This window comes from Trichoderma atroviride, chromosome 1 (genome assembly GCF_020647795.1).
Source record: "Trichoderma atroviride chromosome 1, complete sequence".
In the NCBI taxonomy this organism is placed as follows: domain Eukaryota; kingdom Fungi; phylum Ascomycota; class Sordariomycetes; order Hypocreales; family Hypocreaceae; genus Trichoderma; species Trichoderma atroviride.
In genome coordinates this window covers 4,284,100-4,312,069 of record NC_089400.1, presented here as the reverse complement: position 1 = coordinate 4,312,069, position 27,970 = coordinate 4,284,100, and the positions used below count along the sequence as shown (strand labels likewise).

General features: G+C 50.2%; 9 protein-coding genes across 9 annotated transcripts; 5 read left to right on the top strand and 4 right to left on the bottom strand.

Annotated features, from left to right (window-relative positions):
* Window positions 1-52: 52 nt before the first annotated feature.
* On the bottom strand, window positions 53-7,317 carry TrAtP1_001543 (uncharacterized protein). The gene is made up of 6 exons (XM_014085985.2): window positions 7,109-7,317; window positions 5,275-7,042; window positions 5,052-5,198; window positions 4,879-4,900; window positions 1,361-4,747; window positions 53-1,181 (listed from the first exon to the last, which is right to left on the bottom strand). The coding sequence occupies exons 2-6, from the start codon at window positions 6,176-6,178 to the stop codon at window positions 914-916; spliced, it is 4,728 nt and encodes a 1,575-aa protein (XP_013941460.2). The 5' UTR covers window positions 6,179-7,042; window positions 7,109-7,317; the 3' UTR covers window positions 53-913.
* Window positions 7,318-7,577: 260 nt separating this feature from the next.
* On the top strand, window positions 7,578-11,143 carry TrAtP1_001542 (uncharacterized protein). Its single transcript, XM_014085986.2, has 3 exons — window positions 7,578-7,728; window positions 7,799-10,475; window positions 10,549-11,143. Exons 1-3 carry the CDS (start codon window positions 7,618-7,620, stop codon window positions 10,884-10,886), a joined length of 3,126 nt encoding a protein of 1,041 aa, XP_013941461.1. The 5' UTR covers window positions 7,578-7,617; the 3' UTR covers window positions 10,887-11,143.
* Window positions 11,144-12,072: 929 nt separating this feature from the next.
* TrAtP1_001541 (uncharacterized protein) lies at window positions 12,073-13,683 on the top strand. Its single transcript, XM_014085077.2, has 2 exons — window positions 12,073-12,471; window positions 12,524-13,683. The coding sequence occupies exons 1-2, from the start codon at window positions 12,279-12,281 to the stop codon at window positions 13,465-13,467; spliced, it is 1,137 nt and encodes a 378-aa protein (XP_013940552.1). The 5' UTR covers window positions 12,073-12,278; the 3' UTR covers window positions 13,468-13,683.
* Window positions 13,684-14,863: 1,180 nt separating this feature from the next.
* On the top strand, window positions 14,864-16,397 carry TrAtP1_001540 (uncharacterized protein; the record flags this gene model as incomplete). Its single annotated transcript, XM_014085987.2, has 2 exons — window positions 14,864-15,869; window positions 15,940-16,397. The coding sequence occupies 2 exons, from the start codon at window positions 14,864-14,866 to the stop codon at window positions 16,395-16,397; spliced, it is 1,464 nt and encodes a 487-aa protein (XP_013941462.2).
* On the bottom strand, window positions 15,847-18,706 carry TrAtP1_001539 (uncharacterized protein). Its single transcript, XM_014085988.2, has one exon. The coding sequence runs from the start codon at window positions 18,442-18,444 to the stop codon at window positions 16,600-16,602; it is 1,845 nt and encodes a 614-aa protein (XP_013941463.1). The 5' UTR covers window positions 18,445-18,706; the 3' UTR covers window positions 15,847-16,599.
* A 1,095-nt stretch (window positions 18,707-19,801) lies between these two features.
* Window positions 19,802-20,497, bottom strand: TrAtP1_001538 (uncharacterized protein; the record flags this gene model as incomplete). The annotated part of the gene is made up of 1 exon (XM_014085989.2): window positions 19,802-20,497. The coding sequence occupies one exon, from the start codon at window positions 20,495-20,497 to the stop codon at window positions 19,802-19,804; it is 696 nt and encodes a 231-aa protein (XP_013941464.2).
* A 498-nt stretch (window positions 20,498-20,995) lies between these two features.
* TrAtP1_001537 (uncharacterized protein) lies at window positions 20,996-22,817 on the top strand (the record flags this gene model as incomplete). The annotated part of the gene is made up of 1 exon (XM_066111038.1): window positions 20,996-22,817. The coding sequence occupies exon 1, from the start codon at window positions 21,270-21,272 to the stop codon at window positions 22,815-22,817; it is 1,548 nt and encodes a 515-aa protein (XP_065967111.1). The 5' UTR covers window positions 20,996-21,269.
* Window positions 22,818-23,191: 374 nt separating this feature from the next.
* Window positions 23,192-24,369, bottom strand: TrAtP1_001536 (uncharacterized protein; the record flags this gene model as incomplete). Its single annotated transcript, XM_014085991.2, has 2 exons — window positions 23,192-23,640; window positions 23,697-24,369. 2 exons carry the CDS (start codon window positions 24,367-24,369, stop codon window positions 23,192-23,194), a joined length of 1,122 nt encoding a protein of 373 aa, XP_013941466.2.
* Window positions 24,370-25,024: 655 nt separating this feature from the next.
* TrAtP1_001535 (uncharacterized protein) lies at window positions 25,025-27,932 on the top strand. The gene is made up of 3 exons (XM_014085992.2): window positions 25,025-25,095; window positions 25,183-25,406; window positions 25,504-27,932. Exons 1-3 carry the CDS (start codon window positions 25,078-25,080, stop codon window positions 27,740-27,742), a joined length of 2,481 nt encoding a protein of 826 aa, XP_013941467.1. The 5' UTR covers window positions 25,025-25,077; the 3' UTR covers window positions 27,743-27,932.
* The last annotated feature ends 38 nt before the right edge of the window (window positions 27,933-27,970 follow it).

Below are 27,970 nucleotides of genomic sequence, written 5' to 3'. Positions count from 1 at the left end.
AAGCCACAATTTACCGAGTCACTGACAATCTCTATTGAGATTTGAAATTGAATACTAGAGGAAAATGAAAAAGAACCCCCCCCCCCTGAAGGGCCTGAAGGGGAATTTATAAAAGCTACCGTCTAAATACAAGATGCCCTTGTCCGTACAGCCATATCCCGTGTCCTCGAACCGAGAAAAAGGTTCCATCTATAACCCTTTTTATTTCCGTCTGTGCAAAAGTAGCAGTACTACATGCCCAGTCCCCCCTGACACTCCCACTTCCACCCCCGGTTTATCGCGCGCGAGCCAATCGCTAATGTATTCTAACTTTTCCAAACTATCGATCAGCCACTACTTCTCCTTTGAGCCCTCCCTCTGACATTGCCTATATCAGAAAAGGGAAGTAGGAGAATGCGTTGACCTGACCAAAAAAACCACCGGCTAAGTCGGCAAGACTCAAATATAGCAAAAATGCCCTGCCATTCTTGATTTGCAATAACAACCTTCTTTTTCGAAACTGAGCAAAGATTCCATCGTTTCTTAAAAGTAGGGACCGAGACTAAAACGCTAAACAGCCCTTTTTTAGGGAGCTTACTGTGTGTATGGATACCCCAGGTAATCAAAAAAAGAGACCGCTGACATTATTATTTTCTTCTTCTTTCCGCTGGTGAATTAAGACAAAATGAAAAAAAAAAATATAAGGTTGCTTTAATGAAAAACCCGCTTTCTCCTGGAATCCCTGAGGGGGGGTTTCGTCATCGCTGGTGTCTGCTGGCCCACCGGCGGTAAACAAAAGGGCGTGATCTTGTTATTGTCTTCCGTCTCTCTTTTTCTCGCTCGCCTTGCAGGGCTACCTATGTATGTATATGTAGTATAGGTGCCACTTATTAGGCCGGGAACCTATAATCGGGCCGTGCTGTGTACTACTACTTTAGCTAGCTGGTTGGCTAGGAACAGCAGCAGCAGCAGCAGGAGGAGGAGGAGGAGGAGGAGCCTCGTCCTCGTCGTCGACGATTGCACAGCCTTCGCTCGCCTCGAGACCGGCAACTGCGGGCGTTGCGTCCTTTGTGGAGACCGACACCGATTTCATCTCTAGGATTTCTCCTGCTCCTTCATAGTCGCTGCCCAGTTTGTCGATTTCTTCAAAGCTAAAGGCATCTGACAAGTTGATGGCTAGGAAAGTCTTTGGCAGTTTAACCCTAAGAAACAAAAAGTCACAAGATGTCAGTTGTTAACAATTTTCTATACGAGCCAGAGGAACACATGTTTATACGAGGTAGAGACACAAGAAACAGAAAGGAAAAGAAAAGAGGAAAGAGAAAAAAAGAGTACGTAATTCAGAAGAAAAGGGAAAACAGGGCACGGGGAGTTAACGTACTGGTTGAACTTTGCACGTAGCGTCTTGATCACTTGCAGCCAATCTAGATGGGGCGTGAGACTGCGCCGCGGCGCGCATCCGATGCAGTGCCGGCTATCCAGCTGGACGTGCAAGGGGTCAAAGACATGGCACCCAGGGCTGATTGTAATGCGGATGCTATAAGCAAAAGTGGACTCGCCGTCGCCCGGAGCGCCCTCCGCGGGCGGGCTGACTTCCGACTCGTACAGCTCAAAGCAAATCTGCGAGAGGTAGTCCAGCTCCGGGATGGTGCTCCGGCTGATTTTCGTCTCGATGCCGCCCTCGATGATGCAGTTGAGCAGGGTGTAGATGTGCGACTCCTTGGTGAAGTAGAAGAAGGACTTTGCGTCGTTGGAGGCCTGCATCTCCTCCAGGTCCTGGACGATCTCCTTGAGCAGCGGCAGCGACGTCAGCAGGCCGATTTCCAGCTTCTCGCTATCCGAGATGCCGTACTCCTGGGGGCAGATGAAGTCGAACAGGATCTTGGCTAGCCGGTAGAGCTCCTGCAGCGGCTCGTTCCGCGGGTCTGGCTTCTCCGCCGAGACGCTGCTGCTCTTGTACAGCCTAAAGTACTGCTCAGGCGGCGCCTCGTCGCTGATGTGGCGAAGGCTGTTGAGGAATGATCGCCGTCGGAAGAGCTTCTTGACCGTTGCTGATCGGCTGGAGCCTTCCGCCTTGTCCGAGTTGTCGGGGGATGTCCCTGAGCTTGCCTTGCCGTCGTCTGCCGTTGTTGTCTTGGCATCCTCGCCATCCTTTGCACTGCCAGTAGTTGATGTTTTGCCATCCTTGCCATCCTTGACGCCGTACTCCTCTTCAAGCATGCTCCTTGGAGGGGTGAAGACCCATTCCAAGAATTGCCGGTTGTGCAGGGCATCAAACTTCATCGTGTCGTAGAGCTCAGAGATCTTGCTGGGATCAACCTTCTCCGCGTCACAAAACTCCGTAAACAGCTTCTCCCACCTCTCCCGGAAGAGATCCGCGTCTTCCCCGCAGCACCACCTGGGCTGAATGTTGTTCACTGCATTAGCCTGTGATAGTGCTGACGACAACGATGTGCTGGAACCCTCGCCGTTGAGCTTCTCGCTGCTTGGGTTGGAGATTGCGCTGAGAGATGTCGCGGCGTTGCTGGGGTACAGTTTGCCATAGTTGTACTGCATGACTCGGCGATGAAAGTTCATCAGCTGAACCACTCGTTTCTGCACCTCGGACGGCTCAGGCATGTTCTCAGGCCAGGCAAACTGCGCCGGACGATCGTTGCCTTCACGGAGCAAGCCCTTGAGCTTCTTCTTGACCTTGTCCGTTTCATCCTTGGCGGCATTAGAGTCGTCCAGGAGATCCTTCCGGATGGTGATGAAGTCTTCCGGTAGTTCCTTTTCGCCTAAAAACGAGCATGCCCAGATCTGTGCGCTAGCCGTGACGCGCCTCTCGGAGCTGCTGTAGACATGGACCTCGTCGAGGATATCCCTGTTTAGTAGCATCAAGTCGTTGCGCATGTTTTCTCCTAGCTCCTGTGACTGATACCTGGCTGAGTGAGTTGGCTCTCCGCCCCACTTGACGATGAGTTGAAGCTTGTCGAGGACAAGGCTTTCTTCGGCGGCGGTAAACTTGGACATGGTCACTTCTGAAACCGAATCATGTCTCTTTGATGCCCGTCCCTCAGGAGTTGGCTCTGCAGCATCGCCTCCTGGCATTAACGGCGTGCTTTCCCCGGTCTGGTTCGCCGTCACGGGAGCTTCCTCGGTCTCCGGCACCTGCTGCGGCTTCTTCTTGCGGAACATGGGCTTGATCTGGATCTTTGTTCCAGCCCAGCTTCCCTTCTTTACCAGGACATTTCGGAGGGATTTAAGCTTCTCCCTGTCTTCGATACCCTGTATGTAAGCAACATCTACGGCCTGTATCACGCTCGCCAAAGCCGGCTCTCCGATGAGCAGCACCTCTTCTTGGTGACCCCTGAGAAGATCGATAAAGGGCTCAGTATGGAAAGTAAACTTGTACTTTTGCTTTGGAGTCCTATCGGCATGTCTGATGACCGAGACCATTCCTTTCAACTTCCACGAATGCTTGGGAGGAGGCGGAGGGGGGGGTGAAGGCTCCGCCTCTTCCTCCTCCTGCGCCAAGGCGCCGGCGGGAGAAGACTGTGGTGCATCCTTGCTAGACGCAGGAGTCGACGACAAGACGCTTGGCGACGTAATGTCTGCGGCTGGTGGTGGCAATGGCTGTGGTATCAAGGGGCTGCCTGAAGTGCTCTGACCAACGGACGTCCGCGTGCTCTGTCCAGTAGGCGATGCTGTGCCACTTGGAGCAATTGCTGACTCGGCTTGGTCGGGCTGTTCAGCTTGCGACAAACGGTTGCTCTGCTTTGCCACGGGGATGGGTTGGACAGTAACGGTGCTGGAGCTTCCTTGCTCCATGTTTTGTCCTGCTCTGGCGATAGGGTCGACCTCTGAAGACGGCGCGGGAGAGGCAACTGGCGGCGATGTCGTGCCACGGCGTAGCCGTTCCTTGATGAAAACGTCCTTGAGAATGCTGGCGCAATGCTCGTAATAGTCTTCATTGTCCTTGACAAAGCTCCAGCCATTGACGTCGATGACATAGCTCTTTCCCGAGGCTCTCAGCAAGTCGAAGCCGCAGACTCGTTGCCCAAAAGCAGTCGAGATCTTGCGAGCTACGTCCCTTTCCTCTGTACTCAGGCTGGTAACATAGCGCAGCTCTTTTCCATGCGTGTTTCGCCGAACGATACCGTCGACAACGGGCGACTTGCGAGTTTCCGCATGGCAATACTGAGGACCAACGGTGTACGCCTTGACATCCTCGGCATTGTCGACTTCCATAAAGCTTTCGTAGATGTAGCTGGTTTCAGGCTCGGTAATCGCCCTGGGGATGTTTAAGTCAGGAATATATTCCGAGCTCTTGTTGCCGACTTTTCGGAACAGCTTTCGTCCACCTCCTCCTGAGCTTTTTGGGAAATATATGATGATGTTGTGATCCTCGCCGCTGATGGGCTTCTCTACAAAAGGCTTCTTGAGGAGTACGCCATCGACACTGAGGACGTCTCCGTCGTCTATGAGCTCGACCTTGCTTGGCGGCAAGGTGTTGTCCGGATCAGCGGGCTCCAGGGTCACACCTGATATCTCCTTGATGTATTTCGTCATTTCTGGGCTCAGAACCTTTGGCCCGCCGTCCCGTGTGACCTCGAGGCGTTCTGGCGTTCGAACTTGGATCTTGTCTAGCAGACGCAGGCATGCACGGCGGTCCCAGAGGATTTTTTGCATGGGCACATCATTGACGCAAAACGGTTTCCTCGTCTTTATATATGCGATGGCCTTCTCGAGGGGAAATCCATCGGAATAGAACGATATTAGGTAGTCACTTGAGACATGTTAGCGATTGTCGGCGATTGTCGCGTGCTCTATGGGATATTGATTTCTGTCATCTGGTTGAAAACGCAAGGGGATATGCCACTATCCTCTTTACGTTACCGAGGAATCTTCAATACATACCACATGGGCCAATTTTCAACTTCTACACAGAGAAAAAAAAAATGGTCAGCTTTGTTTATTTAAAACTTTTCTTGCTTTTTACAGACACCGAAGACGAAAATGGAATTTTTTGTCTGGTTTCTGTCTTCGGTGTCTCCTGGTGGGGGCATTTTCAATGGAACGTCGAATCGTACCTTCATCAAGAATCGTCTTGTCGCCGAAAACAACGACGTCGAACTCGCGGTTTGCAATAAGGCGATTTAGAATATTCCTGCTTGGCTTGCTTCTGGCTTTGATGTCGAGTGCGCATATACCAATAACGCCCAATGGGGCTGGTTTGGCTAAAATCAAACTGTTAGATGTCGCTCATACTCCATTTCACACAAGATATGAATCTCCCCCCCTGTTCTAACACACCTTCTTCTTTCTCCCGATGATGAGGTCCTCGTTCGCTACTTGGACTCTGGCTGCTGTATGCAGTGCTTCCACTAAATCGTCTCTTTGCTCTACTCCGAGAGCGATCGGGTTGGCTACTTCGCATGGTTTCGGATCGCTGGTTTCGCCTGACAAGGTCGTGATGGGTCTGCGAGTCTCTGGCTGCCAGGCTGTGATTGCTAGGAGACGCATGTCCTGGCTGGGTTGCTGAAGACGTTGTCACAGTCACATTTGACAATGCAGCCTCTGGCGGAGCCGACGCTGTCCCTTTTGCAGACGACATCAGGCCCGGTACCGACCGCGGAGGCTCTCCTTGATCAGAGGCTCGGTTGGATGGAGGGGCGCTGGCGATCACACCACGCGCGGAGGCCAACGAATATAACGATGTGCCCGACAGACGCTTGGATTGGACCGAATACGAATCGGAAAACGATGACCTCGTGGTCAGCGCGGGCTCGGGGAGGGCCGAGTGGTTGCCCGCAGAATCTGGGTTGGGGCGCATCCGAGGAGTATCGTTGTCGAAGAACTGCTGCTGCGACTCCCCCAGATAGAGCTCTTCGGTCAGGACCTCGGAAGCGGCAGAGTGTCGTCGACTGTACGGCCACGAACGACCGCTCCTCAACAGACTGGACGGGTGAGGGCTGGAGAAGCTGGATCGCTCGGCGTGGATATCGGAGGTGCCCGGCTCGGCGTAGCGGCTCTTCTTACTGCTGACTGACCCCGTGAAGGACGAGACGGAGACGCTGCGGGAGTGCCTCGAAGGCTGGGACGGCAACGTCGACGGCGAGGAATTGGCCGCACTGGGCTCGTACGAGGGCGATTGCGGTGGCTGCGGAGACTCGTCAGAGGCAATGGCCGCTGAGCCAGAGGCGCCCAAGGGGTCCATTTTGATTTTGATAGCGGTGGCGGAGGCTGCCCAGCGGGACACAGAACTGGGCCTGGAACTTTTTTCTCGTCTGTTGCTGTGGTTTTTGGCACGGCCCTACTGTATGGGGGACTCTGGTAGTCTGTCGACTAACGGCCGGCCGGTCTGAAGGTTAAGCAGAGCAGAGGGAAGAAATTGAGGCCGAGAGAATCCACTCGGTCGAAAAGCGTCGGAGGTGTTTAGTCTTGACCGTGCGTGGCTGCAAGCGTCAAGCGGGCGGTGACATCATTTGGAGGCTGGATTTACACAGGGGGTTCAGAGAGTTCAGAGACGAGGGAGGCTTATCGATTGTGCGAGAAGGGAGAGAGACAACGAAAAAAGAAGAGATAACTCGAGATTTAATACAAATGAAGAGGTTCAGCGCGATTCATTGATACACATGCAAACGTGAATAATGTCGGCATAGCAAATCCAATGGCAGGGTGCTACTTGCTGTTAGTCGCTGCAGAGACCGCGCTTCTTGGTGGCGCTGCTCACAAAACAATTTTTTTTTCTTCCCTACTTCTTCTTTTTGGTCCTTTCTCGGTCCCTGACTCGACGTTTCCTGAACTCTAATTGGCTCAGAGCTCATGCAGCGTCAGCCACCGAGGGGCTCAAAGACAGGGATCTGCCCTGACACCCCAAGAAAAACGAAGAAAAAGACAGCGAGCTGTATGGAGTAGGTGGAGGGGTAGAGGTTCGATTGGCGAATGGAAGCAGCTGATGCCCTGAGCAGTGCAGAAAAACAGCCAGCTAGAACTTGCTGCGTGGCACGAAACCCACTTGGCGGTGAAGCCGTCGCTGGAGACGAGAGAATCGAAAGCAAGGAACTTGGTGTTGGCTATACTGTTGGAAACTGTAAGTTTGCGCGGACTCTGCACAGCGTGGTAGGCATCATCTGTGTAACCGCACCAAGAGAGATTGGATGGAGTGTAAGAAATGGTCATAAGGCTGACATCTGGCTCTGCAGCAGCTCTTTTCTTGGTCGAGTAGGAAATACGCAGCGACAGTTACTTATATGGATTGTGATGATAGCATTTGACAATTTGGAGCATTTCGAAACCGGTGTGCTCTGCCGAGGGTCCATCAACAGTATCCATCAGATTTTCTCTCTACGCTATGAATTTATCCTATTCCTATAAACAATCAGCATATACCAAGTAGATGACGTATAATTGAAAAACATCGGGCAGCTATTTTCAGCTATACAGATAAGACTTCATACCATGACTTGGATCCAAGATTAGAGTGTCATGTGGCGGTGTCATGTGTGGAGGGGCACGAGCTACTGTGGCGTAGTAGTTACCATCCTTAGGTAAGCGGCAGAAAACGGCAGTATTCATCACCGCCAAAAATTTACAGATCCGACGACAGGTTCTCGACGAGATTGCGAACCGCTGCACCACAACACCAGCGCAAAGATGCCGCATTCCGATCCCGATGGCCCGCTGGCAAAGCGCCAGAAAGTCTCGACCTTGGCCAATGCGTCCGAAACTCCAAGCAATTCCTCGCGAATCTTTGCGCCTTTCAGAGTCCGTTCATGCGATGCCCTTGGGGCTTTTCCATCATTGGCATAGCAGGTTCTAACCACTCACTGTGTAGACTGTTGGATTAATCTCCCCATCCAATATCCCATTCACTTCGGTTCCGTTAGGTAAAACAACTTTTCAAATCACAACATCGGTTGGTCGATCTCTGCAGACGTACGACTTGCTCCGCGGTCTCAATCTCGTGTTCGTTACTCGACCACAAACGCTCGCCGACATTACTGCTACGTTAGCCTGGGGAAAGAAGGTCTTTGCGGCATGGGGTGGATCGCAAGATGGCGAGCCTCAAGGCTTATGGGTCTTTCAAAGAGGTAGAAAGATTGCTGAGGTAGCCCTCCCAAGCGACTTGGCGGAGCCAATTCAACAAATCACAATCTTTGGAACCTGGTTCATTGCTTGCGCCAAGACGAGGATTGAGGTATTCAAAACGGCGACGCTTGAGCATTACACCACCATCCACACCATGGCTGCTTCCAAGGGTGGCCATGAGATCACGGGTGGCGTTGTCACTATGCCAACCTATCTGAACAAGATCTTTGTTGGTCGCAAAGACGGCTGGGTTGAAATCTGGAATATTAGCACCGGAAAGCTGATATATACCCTTTTGCCGCCTTCGCCGGATTCTGGAGCTGTCACTTGTCTCGAGCCAACCCCAGCGCTCTCTATGCTGGCGATCGCATACTCGAACGGTTCCCTGGTCATCACCAATGTTCTGACTGATAAGCGCGTTCTTCAAGTCGAAGCCGGGCATGCAGACGCCCCCGTTACCTCAATATCCTTCCGGACCGATGGCTTGGGAGCTGGACACGACGGTAGAAAGGATGGCGTCATGGCCACTGCTACCCCGGCTTCTGGCGACATCACCTTCTGGGATCTAAACCGTGGAGGTCGTGTGATGGGAGTCCTACGCAGCGCTCACAACCCACCATCAGGCGAGGGTGGTGCTGTTCTTGGCGGTATCAGCAAAGTCGAATTCCTGTCTGGACAGGCAGTCATCGTTTCTAGCGGCCGGGATAACTCGCTGAAGACGTGGATCTTCGACGAAACACCCTTTTCCCCTATCCCGAGAATCTTACATTCACGTAGCGGACATTCTGGACCGGTTAATTGCCTACAGTTCTTACCTTCCGATTTTGACGGCGCCGAAGCCGGAAACAAATGGATCATCAGCGGTGGCAAAGATAGGAGTCTTTGGGGATGGAGTATGCGCCGCGATGGCCAGAGTACGGAGCTCAGCCAAGGCAATATTCGCAAGAAGGCAAAGAAGATTGGTATACTGGCTACCAGCGCACTTTCACATGGTCCAACAACGACTTTGGAAGACCTCAAAGCCCCCGAAATCACCTGTATTGCCACTTCGCTCAATCGCGATGGCGGCATTGGCGCATTGCCGGGGAAACAGGAGATTTGGCAAAAGGGACGAGACCTCAGCAAGAAGATGGACGCTGAGCTTAGTGGCATGACGGGCTGGGAAAGTGTTGTCACAGCTCACAAGGGCGACCCTTGCGCCCGTACCTGGTTCTGGGGCCGAAAGAGAGCTGGTCGTTGGGCACTCCCGACAGGAGACGGCACCGACGTTACCACTGTTGCCATCAGCCCTTGCGGAACTTTCGCACTGGTCGGCTCCGGAGCTGGTGGCATTGACATGTACAATCTTCAATCTGGTGTCCACCGCCAGCGCTTCCCGTCCAAGTTGACGCCAGCGCAGGCTCGCCAGCTGAAGATGCAGCAACTTCGACAAGCAGATGATGTTGTCCAGCTACAGAGCGAAGGCAACCGAAAATACCCCGCCGGCGTCGGTAAACATACCAAGGCCATTACTGGTTTAGTTGTCGATTCTATGAACAAGACTGTGGTATCTTGTGGGTTGGATGGTAAGATCAAGTTTTGGGACTTTTTGACAGGAACCCTTCTTGAACAGCTGGACTGGGCACCCATGACATTCCCAACTGGATGCCGATACCATCCAGCCAACAACCTTTTGGCATTTTCTTGCGATGATTTGTCTATCCGAGTTGTGGACCTGGAGACGAAAAAGACGATTCGTGAATTCTGGGGTCCCAAGGATGTCATCAACGACTTTTGCTTTTCCAACGATGGCCGGTGGATTATCGCTGCCTCGCGCGATTCCGTGATAAGGATATGGGATCTGCCCACCAGCCACCTTATCGATGCTATTCGGTTGGAGAAGCCTTGTAAAGCTGTTGCCATGTCATTCACCGGCGAATATCTCGCTGCAGCTCTCGAGGATAGCCCTGGCGTTACGATATGGACGAACAAGGCCCTGTACAAGCACGTCCCAACTCGCCAGATATCCGAAGCGGAAATTGGTCTGGTGGCTGCACCTACGACGGCTGGAGAAGGAAACCAAGGCTTGCTGGAAGCTGCCTTTGAAGACGACCAGGAGGAGGAAGACAGTGGCGTTGTTGCGCCTTCAATTGATCAGATCAGCTCAGACCTGATGACGTTGAGTTTGGTTCCCAAGAGCAGATGGCAGACGCTGCTCCATCTGGATTTGATCAAGGAGCGAAACAAGCCGACCGAGGCGCCAAAGCTCCCCGAAAAGGCTCCCTTTTTCTTGCCATCCACTTCTGGTGCGCAAGCGCCTGGGCTCAAGGACGATGCTGAGCAAGCAGAGATGGATAGCAAGTCTCGTATCTCGAGATATGACCAGGACCGCTTTGAAGAGGCATTTACGTCGAAGCTGCGTGCTGGTGCTGAAAACAACAATTGTAAGCATCCTGCGTGGACATTTTCTATTGCACTAACTAGCATTTGGACAAGTACTAATCTTTTTATCCGCAGACGACGATTTCATCGAGCACCTCAAGTCTCTCTCTCCTTCAAGCGCGGATCTGGAGCTTCGATCACTTTCCCTGGGCGATGACGACGAGTCAAACGAGCTGCTGCTATTCATCCGAGCGCTTACGACTAGACTGCAAGCACGAAAAGATTACGAGTTGACGCAGGCGTGGATGACAGTGTTCCTCCGACTACACTTTGACTTGGTGATGGAGAATAAGGCTTTGCTGAAGGCTCTTGAGGAGTGGAAGGAGCAGCAGGAGAAGGAATGCAACAGGCTGGATGATTTGGTTGGATACTGCAGCGGCGTGGTCACGTTTTTGAGAAGCCCGCGGACATGATGTGTTGGGCCATGATTTTTAGACTATTGTAAATAATAGATGGGAAAGACTAGCGGACGAAAACAATACGTTTGTACCTTATATCCATCTGTAACTGATGTTTGTCTATGTCCACGTATATATTCCAAGACCATCCAATATTTCTTCCGCTCTAACAAGGCACCTATATTGCTACTTTCGAAAATCTGAAGCCCCGCAGCGCCAACAAACAAGCCTTGATATTTCTTCTTCGTGGCTCCCGCAAGCAGAAGCAACACAATGAAAAAAAAAAAAAAAAAAAGAGAAGATAAAAATCAAAAATTGCGCCTCCCATGGCCCCGAAGGACAATGGAGCAAGGAGCCGACTCCGCGATGTGCAATGCAGGTCCTCCACACTGCATTCCCAGCAGCTTGATCTTGGGAATGCGAAACAAGGTAAGTATGGAGAAAAGAAAAAGAAGAGAAATTCGAAAGAGAGAGGGAGGGGGGAAGGGGATTATATAGATGGAGGAGATGGTCTGTGCGCTGTGGGCGGTCAAAGTTTTGTGAAGGTGAAGTTGAAGGGAAAGTGAGAGTGAGGCTTTGGTGTGAGTGGGCAGGTGCAGCTGCTGCCTGGAGGGCTGAAGGTGAATGTTGGTTTCTACTTTGCGGGTACACAAACATCAGGCTCTCTGTTGGAGCTGGGCTATACAATTTGTATTTACTGGGAATTTAATAATGATTAGTCTTTTGTAGCCATCAAGTAGCTTTCTGGTCGTGAAATGAGGAGCTGCTGCCTGTTCTGATGCTGCTTATACCCATCATGGCAATGGCCGAAAGTGTTGCTCTAGGAATGATTGGATGCCAGCGACTTTCCCAAGCCTAACCGTGGCATGGTTGTTTCTCACTTTTGCTCTTTTTTACATACGATGGGTGATGAAGACGTTAGGGGTCAGGTTGTACAGTAGAGGATGGTAAAATGGGCTTTGAGATTTGGTAGGGAGAAATAAATTCGACGAACTCTCGTGAGACCTACCTTTTTCTACTCATATTGAAACATACTTTTCATTCTTAGATCGCAATATTAATTATATTCTTTCGACTGGACAGCTTAAACTACTATATGTATTATTTTTACTTTATCATCTATAGAATTGGCTGCACAGATAATAAAATCTGCCGTGCGCTAATATGTAAACGTACCCTGGATCTGTCGCAATCAATTTCGAGGCAGTGTAGGTAGGACGAGGCCAACACACGACGATTCAGCCTCGTTGTTTGAGCTATTTATCATGTTCACACCATACTCAGTCACGATGTCATTTTCATCCAGTCCTTCATTCTTCCCCTCTCGCCAGATTCGGCGCTTTTCCATCAATATCCTGCAACAATAGCTCGCCCCCCAGCTCTCCGTTTTTGGCGTGACGAATATCGATGGCTTGCAACCTATCCGAGAGTAAACAGCTCGGCTCAATGGCGGAGATGCAACAGCTTAATGATAACCTCCTCTCACTAAAGATTGCGGAAGAAGCGCAAACCGCATCGCCGTCTTCATGTCTTACCGACTCGCCGGACCATTGGGATTATAATGCTGAAGGAGACGGTGCACAATCACAATGGAGAGAGTGTATGAAGCCTCACTAAACGTCTCGACGAACTCTTTATTAATGCCAACTTAGTCAATAGTTTCATGGACAAAAAGGCTAGGACACGTCCTTATCCGAAATATCTATACCGAGCGCATGTTCACGGCCACCCGTTCCCTCGATTGCCAGACGTTTTCGAAGGAGAATATAGTGATAGCTTCGGTTCTGATCTTCATCTTTGGTGTGAAGATGACGCACAGACGCAAATGTTCATGCCCATAGGCGACCTGATGGATAATTATACTGTCGAAGACTTGTTTTGGCACCTAAACCTTCATCTTGGAAAGACTTGTATCAATCTCCAGCCAAATTCCCATGGCGAGCAACCGTTCCTATCTCCCCTTGTCTCTCTTAGCGGCGACTTCCGTTGGACAGCACAAAGAATCTGTCGGGTTGGTAGGATGATAAGCAAAGACAGAGACCAAATGCCTGGCTTGGCCATCTTTAAAACATCAAATATCAACCCTAGTGGGGTACGTGTCTATCGGGTAGAAGATATGCTTTCATTTTTGAACACAAGACTCGCAGAGAGCTCTGTTCATATTTCTTCACAGCGCCAGGGCTGGGCTAAAAATGCCGATGAATATGTTTGCTGGAGCCTTGTCCCTCGAGATGCATTGGCTGCCTTTACTCCATTAGCTGAGCTGATCGAGACATCGAATGGCGGAGACGAGGCTTTCTTGACGAAAGGGTTTGTGGACTCCAACTACCTCGGCGATTTCAGGCAGCTTTCTCGAGTACATCCGGTACATATCTCTGTGGAAGAGTATGCAGAAAGAGCATCAAGATTTATGCACAACATCATTGCTAATGTTTCGTCTTTGGAGGAAGCGAAGCAGCTGTGTATGGATATGGAAAGGGTGCTGTTGAACCCCGATATATGGGGCTACGGGGTTGCCAAATCTGTACAAGGCTTGGACGAAACAATCTCGTCGTCCCTGGAAAAGGTACTGGAAACGGCTTTCATGGTAAAATGACTAGGGGATTCTTGACCTTGATGCAAGGAAATTGTTTGAGCACAGGTCTTGTATGTTGATGCTGTGCTCGATGTATTCTCCCTATAGTAAACTCCAATTTGATCTTAATGATATGACGGCTCCATTTCTCATGGATCTCTTCAAGCGACAATGTTATTAGCGGTAACGATATTTACTGCGCCTGCTCAGTAAATTCTGCCAGCGACACGACTCCCAATAGTGGCCCTCTTTCCCACAATTTTAGCACATCACTCGTCGTTCCGGGATAGTTATACTTGCTCTCACGCTGCCGAGATGGTGCTTGCGCCTGAAGCTGCTCAAGAAAGCAAGCTGCCTGGCTTTTCAGTTGCTCGCGCCAGTGCTCCACCTCCAGCATGGCAATCAAGTTGCGAGCCCTCTTCGTCGGCCGGCCAAGGCTGTCTTCGATGCCTTTCCTGATTTCAAATGCGCCATCGCATTGCTTGCCGTTGTCGTACCGAACAAGGCTCTTGCTGATGACCACATCTCATAGCAGCAGCTCTTGATCCTCCTCAGTGCTGGGCACACGGCGCAGGTTCCGGTCAACAGCTGCTGTTGCTGCACTGACTTTGCCAACATCTGTGAGGCGGAGCAGCACAATGTTGACGCTGCCCATCCGCCCAAGACAGTACGGGGGTGTCGCGATGTTTTGAACTCAATTTCAATGTCATCATTTGTTTACGCTGGATCAGAACTGCAAGACTGATCCCGAATTGATGACTCCCAGATCATTGGCCGTCGCGCAAAACGAGGAGCCGTGACGGGGCTTGTCAAAGAGCCACGGATCGTTGACTCTGATCTTGGCTTCATATTTTATTATATGATTAGGGGAACATGCTTCCATGGTCAAGCATCTCCTGGCATTCAAAGCTTCCAAGGTTCATGATTCAGCTCCGTACAGGTAGCCTAAAAAGATCTCCATCTCTCAAAAGTCAGAATACCAGTCAACGCAGCAAAGGCGTCGCTCGTAAAGTAGACACCGCGATATAGTCATGACTTTGAAATGTAACGTAATTTATATAACATCTATTAATAGACCGGTGTCCAAGACGTAATCTTTTCCGCCTGTTGGTTATGCCATTTAACATGTAAAAGTACCTCTAAAGTACAAATCGACAGAGGTGTCCACCCACAATCCGACTGCAATTACATTTTGCACAAGGTACCTATGCATCTACTATACATACGCTATATAGTAATAATTTCGCTCAAGTACTACCTAATAAGCGCTGTAACGTTGACGCCTGATTTACACCCAACCTTGTCTTTGTTTCCTTGAAGATATAATCTCTTAGCACTGTTTTTTATCTTGTTTTCCTACTTTAACATCTACATTTCCTAAATATTGCAGCTAGAGTCATACTCTATCCCCGCACTTATGACCAAACTAACCCACCCCCAAAAGCTACTCCAGAATATGTCAGACCCTGACAGCTATACTGTGGGCTGGATCTGCGCTCTACCCATAGAATTTGTGGCTGCACAAAGCCTCCTTGATGAGAGGCACGAGCCGCTCGCATCCCGTTCCCCAGGGGATATCAATAGCTATACTTTAGGAAGCATTGGAAATCACCGAGTAGTTATTGCTATTAACGAGTATGGCACGACAGAGGCAGCAAGTGTTGCTCGAGATATGTTGGGCAGCTTTCGCAATATTCGCATCGGTCTAATGGTCGGGATTGGCAGTGGCGCTCCAAGTCGAAGAAACGACATTCGCCTGGGTGATGTTGTTGTTGGCGCTGGTCGCGATGGGAATGGGGGTGTGCTCCAGTACGATTTTACAAGAACCATCCAGGACCAGGCCTTTCAGGTTACTGGAGTTCTAAACCAACCTCCCGCTATCCTAAGCGCTGCGATTAGCAATATCAGGGCGCAATATGAGACCCATGGCCACCAGCTTGAGCAGACCATCACATCCCTGATTCAACGGAATCCAAGGCTGCAGAAGAGATATTCACGACCACCTCAGGACAAGGATAGGCTTTATCAACCATCTGCCACCCATACCCCCCAAGGTTGGCTAAACTGCGCAGATTGCGGAGATGATCCTTTACGGGTACATATCCGGCCACCTCGACAGGCTCTTGACGATGATCCAGCGGTGCACTACGGCCTAATTGCATCTGCAAATCAGCCTGTGAGAGACGCTGTAACCAGAGATAGGCTTGCTACACGAAGAGAGGTCTTATGCTTCGATACGGAAGCCGCAGGCCTGATGAGCCACTTCCCATGCGTAGTCATTCGGGGTATATGCGATTATGCAGATACTCATAGCAACGATGTGTGGCAAGGTTACGCTGCCATGACCGCAGCTGCATATGCCAAAGATCTTCTTCTTAGAATCCCTGCTGAAAGAATCGAGGCCGAGAATCCGGTTTCCCTAGGTTTGTATTCTCACATCTTGTATTCAGATGTACGAGCTTCTTACTGATGCACCATCTTTTCTTCCTCTAGCTCCGCCCCCAGCAGATGGAAACAACCAGCCTGGCGCGACGCCTCAGAATAGAACCAGGTATTGGATCATTATCGAACAGGATTCTCTGGATGTCGTCACCTCAGACATCACACGATACGAAGCCCTGAGGGAAGCTCTTTCTAACTGGAGTCTCCAGGAGCTTCCTTTGTTGCAGTGGACAGGCGGAGAGGAGTCACGGTCTACGTATATAACTGTCGCGACCAACGCTGAGACGTTGCTCCAACGACATGGACTAAAGATCCGCAGGGATATCGACGCATGGGCATATGTGCAATCAGCGGAGTCCGTTGATGCCTTATCCCCCAGAGACAAGGCTCTCTTTTTGGGAATGTACGCAGGTTATCACTTTGCTGGTCCTTATGCAGCTGGGTGGGCTCGAGCTGGGCGAATTATTAGCACAATGTCGTGGCTGATGGAATATATGGCGGTGGAATAGCTAAGAATACCGATTTAATGAAATGCGCCATCTGGTTTCACATGATTATTGACTGGGTGAGTTGAACAGCGGTGCTGGATGACCTTCCGCCAAACATGTTTGCAAGAAACATCCCCTCAAAAACTCTACAGTCTTTGTCGTAATCATTCATGAATCTAAAATCGTTTATATGTAGTATAGATTGAAAAAGCACCACATTCCATCATATAACATCAAAATACTGAGGCGAGCTATTTCGATCTTCCAGGTCCTTCCACGCCTTTTCGTCTGTATAGCATTCTCCTACCAACTGGACAACTTTTGGACTTTGGGCGATGCCGTTCTTGTGGATATCCCTGAATGCGAATGGAACTGCAGCGCCGACACAAATGTAGACTTCGTCATTAATCTCAAGCCCTTCGGGTCCAATGCCCATGTAATCTGTATCGGTGATGAAAAAGCGACGAGAGTGACAATGCTTCAAGATGGCTTGGACATAGCCCTCGTAACTGGGAGGATAGTCTTTTGCCGCAAGATGGAATGGAATATCTGTAAATGGCAACACAGAGCCTTCCGTGGCTTGTGTAGATTTCCTTTCCGAAGCCATTTGCCTGACGCGAGATTCCCAACTCAGTGCGGATGCCTCGCCCTCTAGCGCTCGCTCGCTTTTGATGAAATGAACAAATGCACTAGAATACCCAGCGCTGTAGGTGCTTATAACTTCGTAAAAGAAATATTCATCGAAGGCTTTAGCGCGGTAGTATTGAGGTACGATGTTTGCCTTTCTTCTACTAACCATAGCCTCATCTTGTGATAAAGACTTCCACTCGTCTAAAGGAAAAAGGCCTTGGCCGGCGCGATATGGCGAGCCAAGTTTTATAATCCTGCCACATGCGTGGCCAGCTATGCGTAATCTCGCGGATTGTTTCATCGTACCGGTGGTAGATTGATCCAAGATGATCTGTGGACTTTTGGGATTATCCGCTGGCTTTTGGAACATCCGGGGTCTGTTGTGTGCTATGCGCAAAGATGTCCCAAGAATTTCGCGTTTGGGTTGGACACTCCAATCTGGTACCCATGATGGCAGACCATGAATTGTTGAACCTCCTTGCACGGCACTGAGAAGGTCATAGCCGTTATCAGCCATGAGGGCCAGGGCGCAGTCTGTATAGACTTTGGCGACTGCATCTTCATATCGTGGCTTGAGGTTGAATTGATTGTCTGACGTGTCCAACAACGATAACATGCTGTAGATTTTATCTCGGGCATCTGTCGCTTCGCAATGTCTTGCTTGGACAAGGAGTTTGAGCATCGGCAGCTTTACACGGTGCTCTGTCTGCGAGACGTTGGGTGCGGAGACTACAAATGGCAGCTGTTGTAGCCATTTGTTGGTTGTGTTCCAACTATTGAAATGCTTGATTGCCGACCAGGATAGCGTCTTGTCCCCGCAGTATGCTATGCCAGTCGCCGGTAAGACGACTTCTTGAATGACCCATACTCTTGTAAACCAAGGTCGATAGAAGAAGCTGCTTAATGCTTGAACCAACTCTGCAGATTTTGGGTAGCTCAGCGAGTTTGTATCTGCAGACGGTTTATCGCATTCTATGATGAAATCAATCGCTAGATCGCTATCCTGTGAAGCCTCGCCGAGGTAGATGGCAACGTTTGTGGCACTGGAGTAAATTGCAGCCATAAGAGACACTTGGTGATTTCTTTCTGCCACATTCGATTGATCAATGCTCAAAGTGTCTATCCATAAGATGCGCGGACGGTCTTGGTACCGTAAACGACGAAGAGCAGAGACACAATTAGAAGTAACAAATAACTCTTTTGGTCGCTCATGCTCGTGAGACTTGATGAAGACGGTTTGGCGGTCATCAGGGTCTCCCCAGGTATATGATAATGCTTCATAGGAGATGTTTGAATGAATTTCAGCAATTAATAGCTCACAAATGATTGAGTCATCGCTTCCTGGCTGGAGAGAGACGAGGCGTATGTGATTTGGCGTTGGAAGAGCCGGTCCGGGATATGCGGAGCTGGCTGCAGCTTTTGAGTTGAGATGTTCCATTATCGTTCCATATAGGTGGGTTTCCAATTCACAAATGTTAAATTATGGCCTCATGAGTCATTGGCCAAGCGCTACTTGCTTTCTGATGCTCGAATGGTGCCAACCTGGCTGTAATGCCTGATTCCAAGATTGGTTTCCTTGCTGTATGTAAGTTGCGCGCAACTTCAGTGAGCTTTCTTGGTAATGATCCAACTGAAGTGATCGATTCGATGAGCATTCGCATCCAAAGAAGAATAAAGAAGGAGGAACAAAAGAAAGAAAGAAGGAAAGAATAGTAAACATTGAAAGGAAGAAGAAAATAAAACGTGGGGAAGGATGCCTAACATGAGTGCCTGGGTAGTATCCAAAATGACAAGTGGTGGGGTATTCGACGCAGCTAGAAACAGGCATGTCACGCTGTATGCTTCAAGGGTGCGAAGAAAATAGGAACCGCAGAACAAGACAAAGCTGCACACACAAATCCAAGACATGAACACTATTTTTTAAAGGAAAAGTCATCTAGCACCTTGGTTCTATTATGCAACACTGGCCTTGATATTTGACAAAACGTTAATATTCCTTCCAGCGTCTCGTGCTGGGTCGGATCCGTCTACATGTATCCTTATGTGCACTCTTATCACCTACTACCTGCCTAGGTATAGGTATACACCGCCTCAGCGATGCTGCCAAGATAAACAATGTTATTGTTACAAGTTGGAATAGACTGCGAGTTAGAGTCAGTTCACGGCAGACACTTGAAGCAGTCGGCCAATTGCGGCTCTCACCCAATGGGTCTAAAATTAAACAAGCAGAGCCAGAAGACGGGCTATAAAGCCTAGATTTCCTCCATCACTCCAGCAATGCGAGCAGAAGCGGGAGCTATAAGTATCCAATACCGATTCGAAAACCAAAACGTCGCACCAGCTGATTAGGCTTGTAATAAAAGAGTTAATAGTAAATAGACGACGGAGGTATGCGTCGTGAATCATGTGCCCATGCCAATTATGTACAAACCATTCAATATATACAAGAACGCTCGGAAATACCAACGTGAAATAGCACTGCCCGCCATCTTCGTATTAGGAGTGGGAATTCAGTCCATGAGCTATCCAAAGACTTCGCCGCTGCACCCAGCCCTGCCAGGATAACGACCATGCCTCTGGAACCAGCGCAATATCGAGAACTGCATCTTTGTGGCTACGTCGCTGCCTCCGACCCTGTCAGATTAACAACCATGCCAAAAGACGCATATTCCCGACGAGCTGGTAGTCAGTTTTTCTGAATGGCTGCCCGCTGCCCCCAGCCCTGCCAGGTTAGCGGGTATGCCCCCCAGTCGACTGTCACTCAGGCGCTGAATCCCCAATGTAGCTGATCCCCCTTATACTGCTAAGCATGCCTTGCCCTTGTCGTCGAGATGCCACAGCGTGCATCCGACATCTCGTCTGGAAGCCCGTTTTGACTGTAAAAAGGTTTTGACAACAGTTGAGGTGGTTTGGTCCAGAGGATGGTCCTGGCTATGTCTGCTTTGTTTGCGTGACCGCCGTTGCCCAAAGCGTTGATGAGAGGGCATGTTGCCTGTCTTGGTTTCGAGCGGCTGGGTGTAGCAAGCAGACATTGATTGTGATTCAAGTGGTTCTGGTGTTGTATGATTCGTTTGGGTGTAGTTGATAGACGTAGGATGACTTTCGCCTATGCCAGCATCAGATGGCGTTGGGCTTGGTAATGGCCCTCCGCGGCGTCTTGTGTATTGCTCTTGACCCTGATTTTCTAGTTGCCGAATGCGGGCCATGGCCGTGGAATATGAACGCCTGTAGAGCTGCTGTAGAAAGATTTTCTCTTCATCTTCCTCCTCCTCCTCCAAAGGATCCTCGTCAATGCCTGGCCAAAGTTGCACACTCGTATCGCGTGAGCTCACTGATGGATCATCTCGAAATTTTGTGGGATCCGGTTCTGCGGGGGGAATCGACATGGAGATCTTGCCGACTCGGATCGTGCCAGGATTTTTCCAAGTTCTTTGCTGTTTCCTTGAGCCGTTTGGCTTCTGGCTCTTCGGGTGGATTGATCTGGGAGCCATGCGGGGTTTTGCGTTTCCTGGATCGTTCAGATAGAGGCGGCTGATGCGGCGGAGGCGGCGCGTGAGTTTCGGATGGCTGGCAATCAGTTGCTCGAGAATCCAACTTGATTTTTTTATGCTGCAAGAGCAGATCGTCGTCTTCAGCTTTTCTTTTCGCCATGATGGTAATGAGGCTGAGGGAATGTGCTGGTGGCTGTCCTGGCGCTATTTGCAAGATGAGTTTGGGCAAATGGCTAACCAGCGGAGGGTCGAAAAGGGAGCAGACTGATCAGTCACGTGAAGAAACCGACTGGTAATGCGGTTAAGCCACTAAAAGAGATATTCTCTGGAATGAGATATTTGCCTCAACTTGCGTTTCCCGCAAACTTGAACACAATCAGAGAAAACAGCTTGTGAACAAGGCAGTGGTTGCGTTCAAACTCGGCACCCACGTACAGTAAAAGTCCAACTGCTGTTCACTAGACTAGGAACCTACAAGACGGGGTAGCTCCGCTAAGCCCTCTAATTGCTGGACATGGAGTAGCGCGACGGGGCGGGCCGAAAGTTGTTCGCCCCGGTCATGCTGCATCCAACTTGAAGTATACGCAGGATACGTCGGTATGCCTGTAACTACAAGTATGTCGGGAGCTCCTCTTCATCATGGAGCTGCGATACATACAAGTAATGTGATTCTGTCCTTGCCTCTCTATCTATTATACTCCATACTTAAGATACTCCATCAAACATCACTTCATACGGCAGTCATTTCATGTGACGTGGAAAGGCTCTTCCAATGCCGAGCGATGCATCCCCAGCGCCCTTGACCCAGCCATCACACCGCGTGAAATATATCACCTTCTCTGCGGCCAATCCCATCGCAATTCACCTTCTCGAGGGTGTTTTGCATTCCAGCTCGGCGCCTCAGACCCTTATAGGCGACAAGAAGAGCATCGGATATCACCTACAGATACCCTCACTGTCCGACCATCATGACACTGGCGACCCGACCTGGCAAGTTGGCGCCGGCTCGATCGTGAAGGGGGCACCACGTCGTGAGCCCGAAATATTACTTTGTCATCCAGAGGAAAGTCTTGGCTCTGACACAGCGCGCAAGTCCATTAGCCCCATCCACGCCTCTTTATGCTTTGTCGAATCAGGTGCGCTCGTCCTGCAAACACACTGCGATGAAAGGCCCATCATATACGAGCAAGGCGGTATATATAATACAGATGTCGAGTTGCGGGCAAAGGGTAGAGAGAAATGTGTCATGCAACACACCCAAAACTTTCTTCGTTTTGGTGACTATCGCTTTGTTCTCGAATTCGTCACCAAAGACGCAGGCCAAGTCAATAGCCAAGCACAATCCAGCAATCTTGGGAATGGCAGCCATAGTCTTTACTACCCGATACATTACGTGACCTCTTACAACATCTGGCTCCACCCAAAACAGCATACATCAAGGACCTCTGGTGTCAATATTTACACGGGAGAGCCGGTTGCGGTATCAACAGTACAACATGATGAAATGTCGAAAAAAGCACGCAACCTACTTCGGATGGCCTGTCAATATTTTCATAAACCACACAAAGGCGTGCTTGGCGTCATTGATGTGTGGTGTGACCACCAGCGTCTGGGTCTCTCGTTTGTCAGCGGGCAGATGAAATCCCTTGATTGCTGTGTCCAGATATCCTGCTCTACTCCTCTTGCCAAGTACAATTTTCGAAGCATGCGATGGGCAGATGTTGAATATCAGCAACGCCTATTGTATTTTTATCAGACCCTCATAGGATTAGCGGAATTGCATCAGCAAAGTATGTTCCATGGAAGAATAATACCGGAGTCCTTAGTTTTGGTGCAAGATGCGAAAGATGCAACACCAGGCAAGAATCATCCTCCGCTTATACGCGCATTTCTTTCTCTCCCTATTGAGCCACTAGAGAAGCACTCGACGAGTGTTTGCACCGCCCCAGAGATGTTGACTACAGGGACGGACAAGGCAGACAAGTTCAAAGCGGATGTCTGGGCACTTGCCGCATCATGGCTCTTTGCTTTTATAAGGGTGCCAGAGAATGTACAGATGGATCATCAGGCTTACCGTATATTACGGCTTAGCGTGGAATCTCAAGCCAGCAAGGGAAACATTCAGGAGCCCTTTTTAGGTCTTTTGCACCAAATGCTGGCTTGGACACCGCAAGATCGACCAAGCATAGTTGAAGTTCTCGAGCACGAAGTGTGGCAGCCCTTTAAAGAGGACAGAAAACGAAAGCGCCTGGAGGGGGTACAAGATGCTAGTGTTGGGTCAAAGAGAGCTAAAAAGGTTAGAGTGCTGTCACCTGAATAACGAAGAAAGAAAAAAATGCTTAAAATACTAATAGTACTGTTAAATATCACTAGTACACTAAGTGTGGTAGTAGCCCATGGATGCTATAGTTGGATTACTGGATAAGAGAGCTTGGATGCTGAATACATGTAGGCAGGTAGGCTGGTATTCAACGTTCCTTTTCAATTCTAATAATTGGTACATGCTTAGGTACTTATCTGTACGTATCGAACTTCATTATATCACTTCCAGCGTCCTGTACTGGGTCGATTCTATCATATCCATTTGGCGCTATTACTAGTATCTTAGTCTTATGTGTTCTTTTGTTACCAACCTACAAAAGCTACCTACATGTACCTAACTTGTGATCTGCTTCTGCCATCTCTACTGCCCATCTAATCAATTTTACTAGCGAAGGGTTTTAACTGCAGCCCCTGCAACTTCGACAGCTGAAAATTGATGATGATCTTAGTTTTGTGTTCAAGGCTGCACAAGGTCTTTATAGGGTTGAAGGAAAAGATTCCACGGTTCGTTGGGCCCGCAGAGTCTGCAGTTGCTTTGCCCAGAGAGAAGATCGGCTCATGGCGAAGCGGCAGGGTGTATTCTGGTATCTTAATATTGCCAAGGGCCTTTTCCATTGCCATGACACTATATCCGTTGAAAGGCTCCGTTGGCTGGGGGTCGTCAAGACGCATCGCCCTCATACCCTTGATGAGAGCGCCCAGTGACATCGACAGGCATTCAAAAGAACATTCTTTTTCTTCTTTGGATAACCGGGTCTTTAACGAATTGAGGTCAGATATAAACCCGGAAATCAGCTGTTGTCGATCTTTATCAAGGGCATCTGAAACTATGACATTAGTACTTGTTCGACTCAGACGGTGCGATTGCCAAACCTACCAACTAGCTTCCTTGGTATTGGTAAGCCCAATGTGTGAATGAGGCCCCTGCTCTCATATATAATGGTCCTTGTAAGCTTTTTAAAAACATGCTCTTCGGAAAACACCCAGGATACAAAGAGCCTCAGCAAAAGTTCGCGACTGTAGGTCTCAGGAAGAGGCGCTTGCAGCCGGCTGGTCCACACTTTTGCATAAAAGTCCACTGCCTTTTGACAACCGTAATGATTAACAAGCACGGCGATTTTGGCCAATTTCTCGAGGCTGACTTCGAGAGGTACTTTCTGTGTTTGGCCATGTATAATGTTCATCAGAATTATCAGTGCCTCTTCATCCCATCCTTTGGCAGTGACTGTGTATGAGTAGCCACCCTCCACTTTGGTCTCTTCCCAGCCGATGGCCGCTAGTTCCTGAAAGTAGGTCGAAGACAGAGTCAGATGTTTCCGGGAAAGCCGCATATGTATCTCTGGAGCGCTGTTGGCATCTGGTGCTTCAGCCAATGCCAAGTTGCTCAACTGCTCTTCGTTTAGTCGCTGATCCGCTGTCCAGTATTGTGGCAGAGCTGTATCCCATTTTCTGAAAGAGCTGTCCACAGCAAACCGCGCACTTGAGCTACGCAAGACGAAAAGAGTATCGCCCGCCGGGTCGATTTCAAGAATTCTGGGCTGCGTGGACATACTGAATAGAGACTTGAAGACACATGCAGGAACACGAAGGCTGGGAACACACTGAACACAACTCACAAACGGAACTCAATCGAAATGTTGATATAATGCCTCGCGCGGCGGCTGCGGCTTAACCTCGGACCCAAATCAACACATTGACCCAATCAGTCGATATTACCACTGAGAATTGACTAGCAGATGCGATTGGTTGAAGTCGCGAGGTGGGAGGATGTCGTCGACTACCAACTGCATATTGCGCTTCCTGTCGGCAGGGGTACATGGCAGGGCTTGGATACATGTATTGGGGCCCAGGTACATGTACACAGGGCCTCATGGACAGATCTCCGCTGGCTGCGTTCAACTCTGCTCACTAAAAGCATCTAAGAATTGGTTGTATCGCTTCAAGTAGAACGAGCTCCGAGTTGTACAGCTGCTTTGGCCCGTTTAGGGGCATTGGCATAGGGTTTCTTTGAAGCAACCAAATATTGACTCCCAGCTCCATTGCTAGATCAACCGCGGCGGTTCCGCCAATCTGCATGCTTTAGCGCCGCTAGCCTCGCATTTTTACTGGACGGCGCCACACCCTCCAGAGGCCTTTAGCGCGCTCTTACCCGCGACGATGGCGGGGCATTTCAGATTTTAGATTTTCTGGCCCGGAATTTTATAAATTTTCCATTCGTCACAAGCTCCAACCGCCAGAGCAGATCGAAATCCGCAACGATGGGCAAAAAGTTCAGAGTGAGTTGCGCTTTTCTATTTTGAGGTAGCCGCCGACCTTATTGAAGACCGTTGCTAAATATATATTCTTCATTTGCGTGCGAGCAGGGAAAGAACAGACGTGGAGGTGGTCGCGGAGGCGGTCGTGGCGGCGGCGGCGGCGGCGAGCGCGGAAACAGCTGGAGAGACTATCCTGCGCTCAAGAAGGAGAATGAGAAGCTCCAGCAGTACTACGACTCGCTGCTTGAGTTTTCCGACGAGGAGAAGACGCAGTTCTGGGAGGCTTTGAGGCGCGAGCTGCCCAACAGCTTCCGCTTCTGCGGTTCCAAGGGGTGCGTCCAACTTGCTGCGCGCGCGTCAACTTTATCCTCGTTTTCTGTTTTCGACCCATTGCGTTTTCACCTGCTAACCTAAAGCTTTCTCGCATAGCCATGCGCTGGCCGTCGAGAGACTTCTGCGATCCCGATACATTCCCGAAATCGTCAAGATCGAGCACCAGGATGGCCGTCCCGTCGACCCTCCCCAGCCTGTTTCCTGGTACCCCGACGAGCTGGCTTGGTGGATGACCACGCCCAAGAACGTTGTCCGCAAGTTCCCGCCCTTTGCGGCCTTCCAGAAGTTCCTCGTGTCCGAGACCAGCGTCGGCAACATCAGCAGACAAGAGGTCGTCAGCATGATTCCTCCTCTGCTGATGGATCTCCGACCTGGCATGACTGTGCTGGACATGTGCGCCTCGCCTGGCAGCAAGTCCGCCCAGCTGCTGGAGATGCTCCACGTTGGCGAAGAGTCTCGCGTGAGGAAAGTCCTGCGAGAATTTGCCAAGGAAGACGGCCTGGATCTCGGTGACGAGACCAAAGAAGAAGCCGAAGCGGATCTGGAGGCTGATCCCTCTGACGCAGGCCGTGCTACAGGTCTCCTGATTGCCAACGATGCCGACTACAAGCGTGGCCATCTTCTAGTCCATCAACTCAAGAGACTGTCATCGCCCAATCTTCTGGTCATGAACCACGATGCCACTCAGTTCCCCTCCATCAAGCTGCCCTCGACCGATCCGAACTCAAACAAGAACAACTACCTGAAGTTTGACAGAATCCTGGCTGATGTCCCGTGCTCCGGAGACGGAACCGCAAGAAAGAATGCCAACCTGTGGAAAGATTGGCAGCCGGGTAGTGCCCTGGGCCTCCACATCACCCAGATCCGCATTCTTGTCCGAGCCCTGCAGCTTCTCAAAGTCGGTGGTCGCGTGGTGTACTCCACCTGCAGTATGAACCCTGTCGAGAATGAATCGATCATTGCTGCTGCGATTGAGAGATGTGGTGGCTTGGACAATGTGGAGATTGTTGACTCCAGCGACAAGCTGGATGGTCTCGTGCGTCGACCTGGCCTCAAGTCCTGGAAGATCATGGACAAGAGCGGCAAGATCTGGAACAACTGGGAGGAAGTTGAAAACTTCACCAAGGAGAGCAAAGATGGCGTGACCCCCGGCCGACTTGTCCCATCAATGTTCCCGGATCCCAATGGCACTACTCTGCCCCTGGAGCGCTGCATGAGAATCTACCCGCACTTGCAAGATACTGGCGGCTTTTTCATTACAGTTCTGGAGAAGAAGGCAGAGTTCAAGGCTAAGAACGAGAATGAGCGCAAGCAGACTAACCAGACCAACGGCGCGTCAGAGGATGCTGCTACCGCTATTCCTGCAGCCGAGACAAAGCTGGAGGACGCCTCTGCGCCAGAAGAGAAGAAGGAAGATGAACCCATGGAGGACGCCTCCCCGGCCGCCAGCAAGCGACCCCTAGAGACTGAAGAAGATGCAGAACAGCCAGCTAAGAAGGCAAAAACTGCAGAGGAAAGTTCAGCAGCCACCACTCCGGCCCCTGCTGCCGCTGCCGCGACTGAGCGCGAAGACCGCCCAGGCAAACCAAAGAGGAACGGCCCCATTGAAGAGCCTTTCAAGTACCTCGACCCCTCCCACCCTGTCATCCAGAACATCAAGGAATTTTATAGATTGTCCAGCCGCTTCCCCACCAACCGATACATGGTGAGGAACGAGATGGGAGAGCCTGCCAAGGCCATCTACTACACCACCGCCCTTACGCGAGACATCCTCACAGAGAATGAAGGCAGAGGCCTCAAATTCATCCACGGTGGTGTCCGCATGTTCATGAAGCAGGACGCTCCCTCGGCCGAGGTCTGCCGCTGGCGTATCCAAGCCGAAGGCATGCCCATCCTGCAGGGCTACGTCGGCGAGCCTCGCGTTGTGCGCCTGCGCAACAAGGAGACGCTACACAAGCTCCTCATCGAGATGTTCCCCAAGATTAACGAAGGAGAGTGGCAGAACTTTGAGGAGATTGGCGAGCGCGTGCGCGACATTGGCATGGGATGCTGCGTGCTGAGAGTCGAGCCGGAGGGCGACGACGAGGAGTGGCAGGAGAGGATGGCTCTCCCGCTGTGGAAGAGCATCCACTCACTGAATCTGATGTTGCCCAAGGAGGATCGTTCCGCCATGCTGCTCAGAGTGTTCAACGATACGTCGCCCTTGATTAATATCAGCCTGCAACGCAAGGAGAAGCAGGAGAAGGCGGCTGAGGAACAGGAGCAGGAGGCTGGAGAGCAAGAAGACGAGGAGATTGACGTGGAGGACATTCCCACGCCTGAGGGAACCGATTAAGGCATAATCAGTGTGGAGGACCATCATAATTTTCTTATCTTGTATAATCTCTGAAGCAAGGATGAGAAAAGAGATGAAGATTTAAAAGGGAAAAAAAGTTGTACCATCGGGCTCCGGTATGGGCAAATTTGGTAAAACTGGGTACCAATTTATATATACAAGTGCTTTTTGCTCCAAGTTACAGATTACACGTTTCTTTTACTATCTAGTTTTACAGAGTCGTTGTCT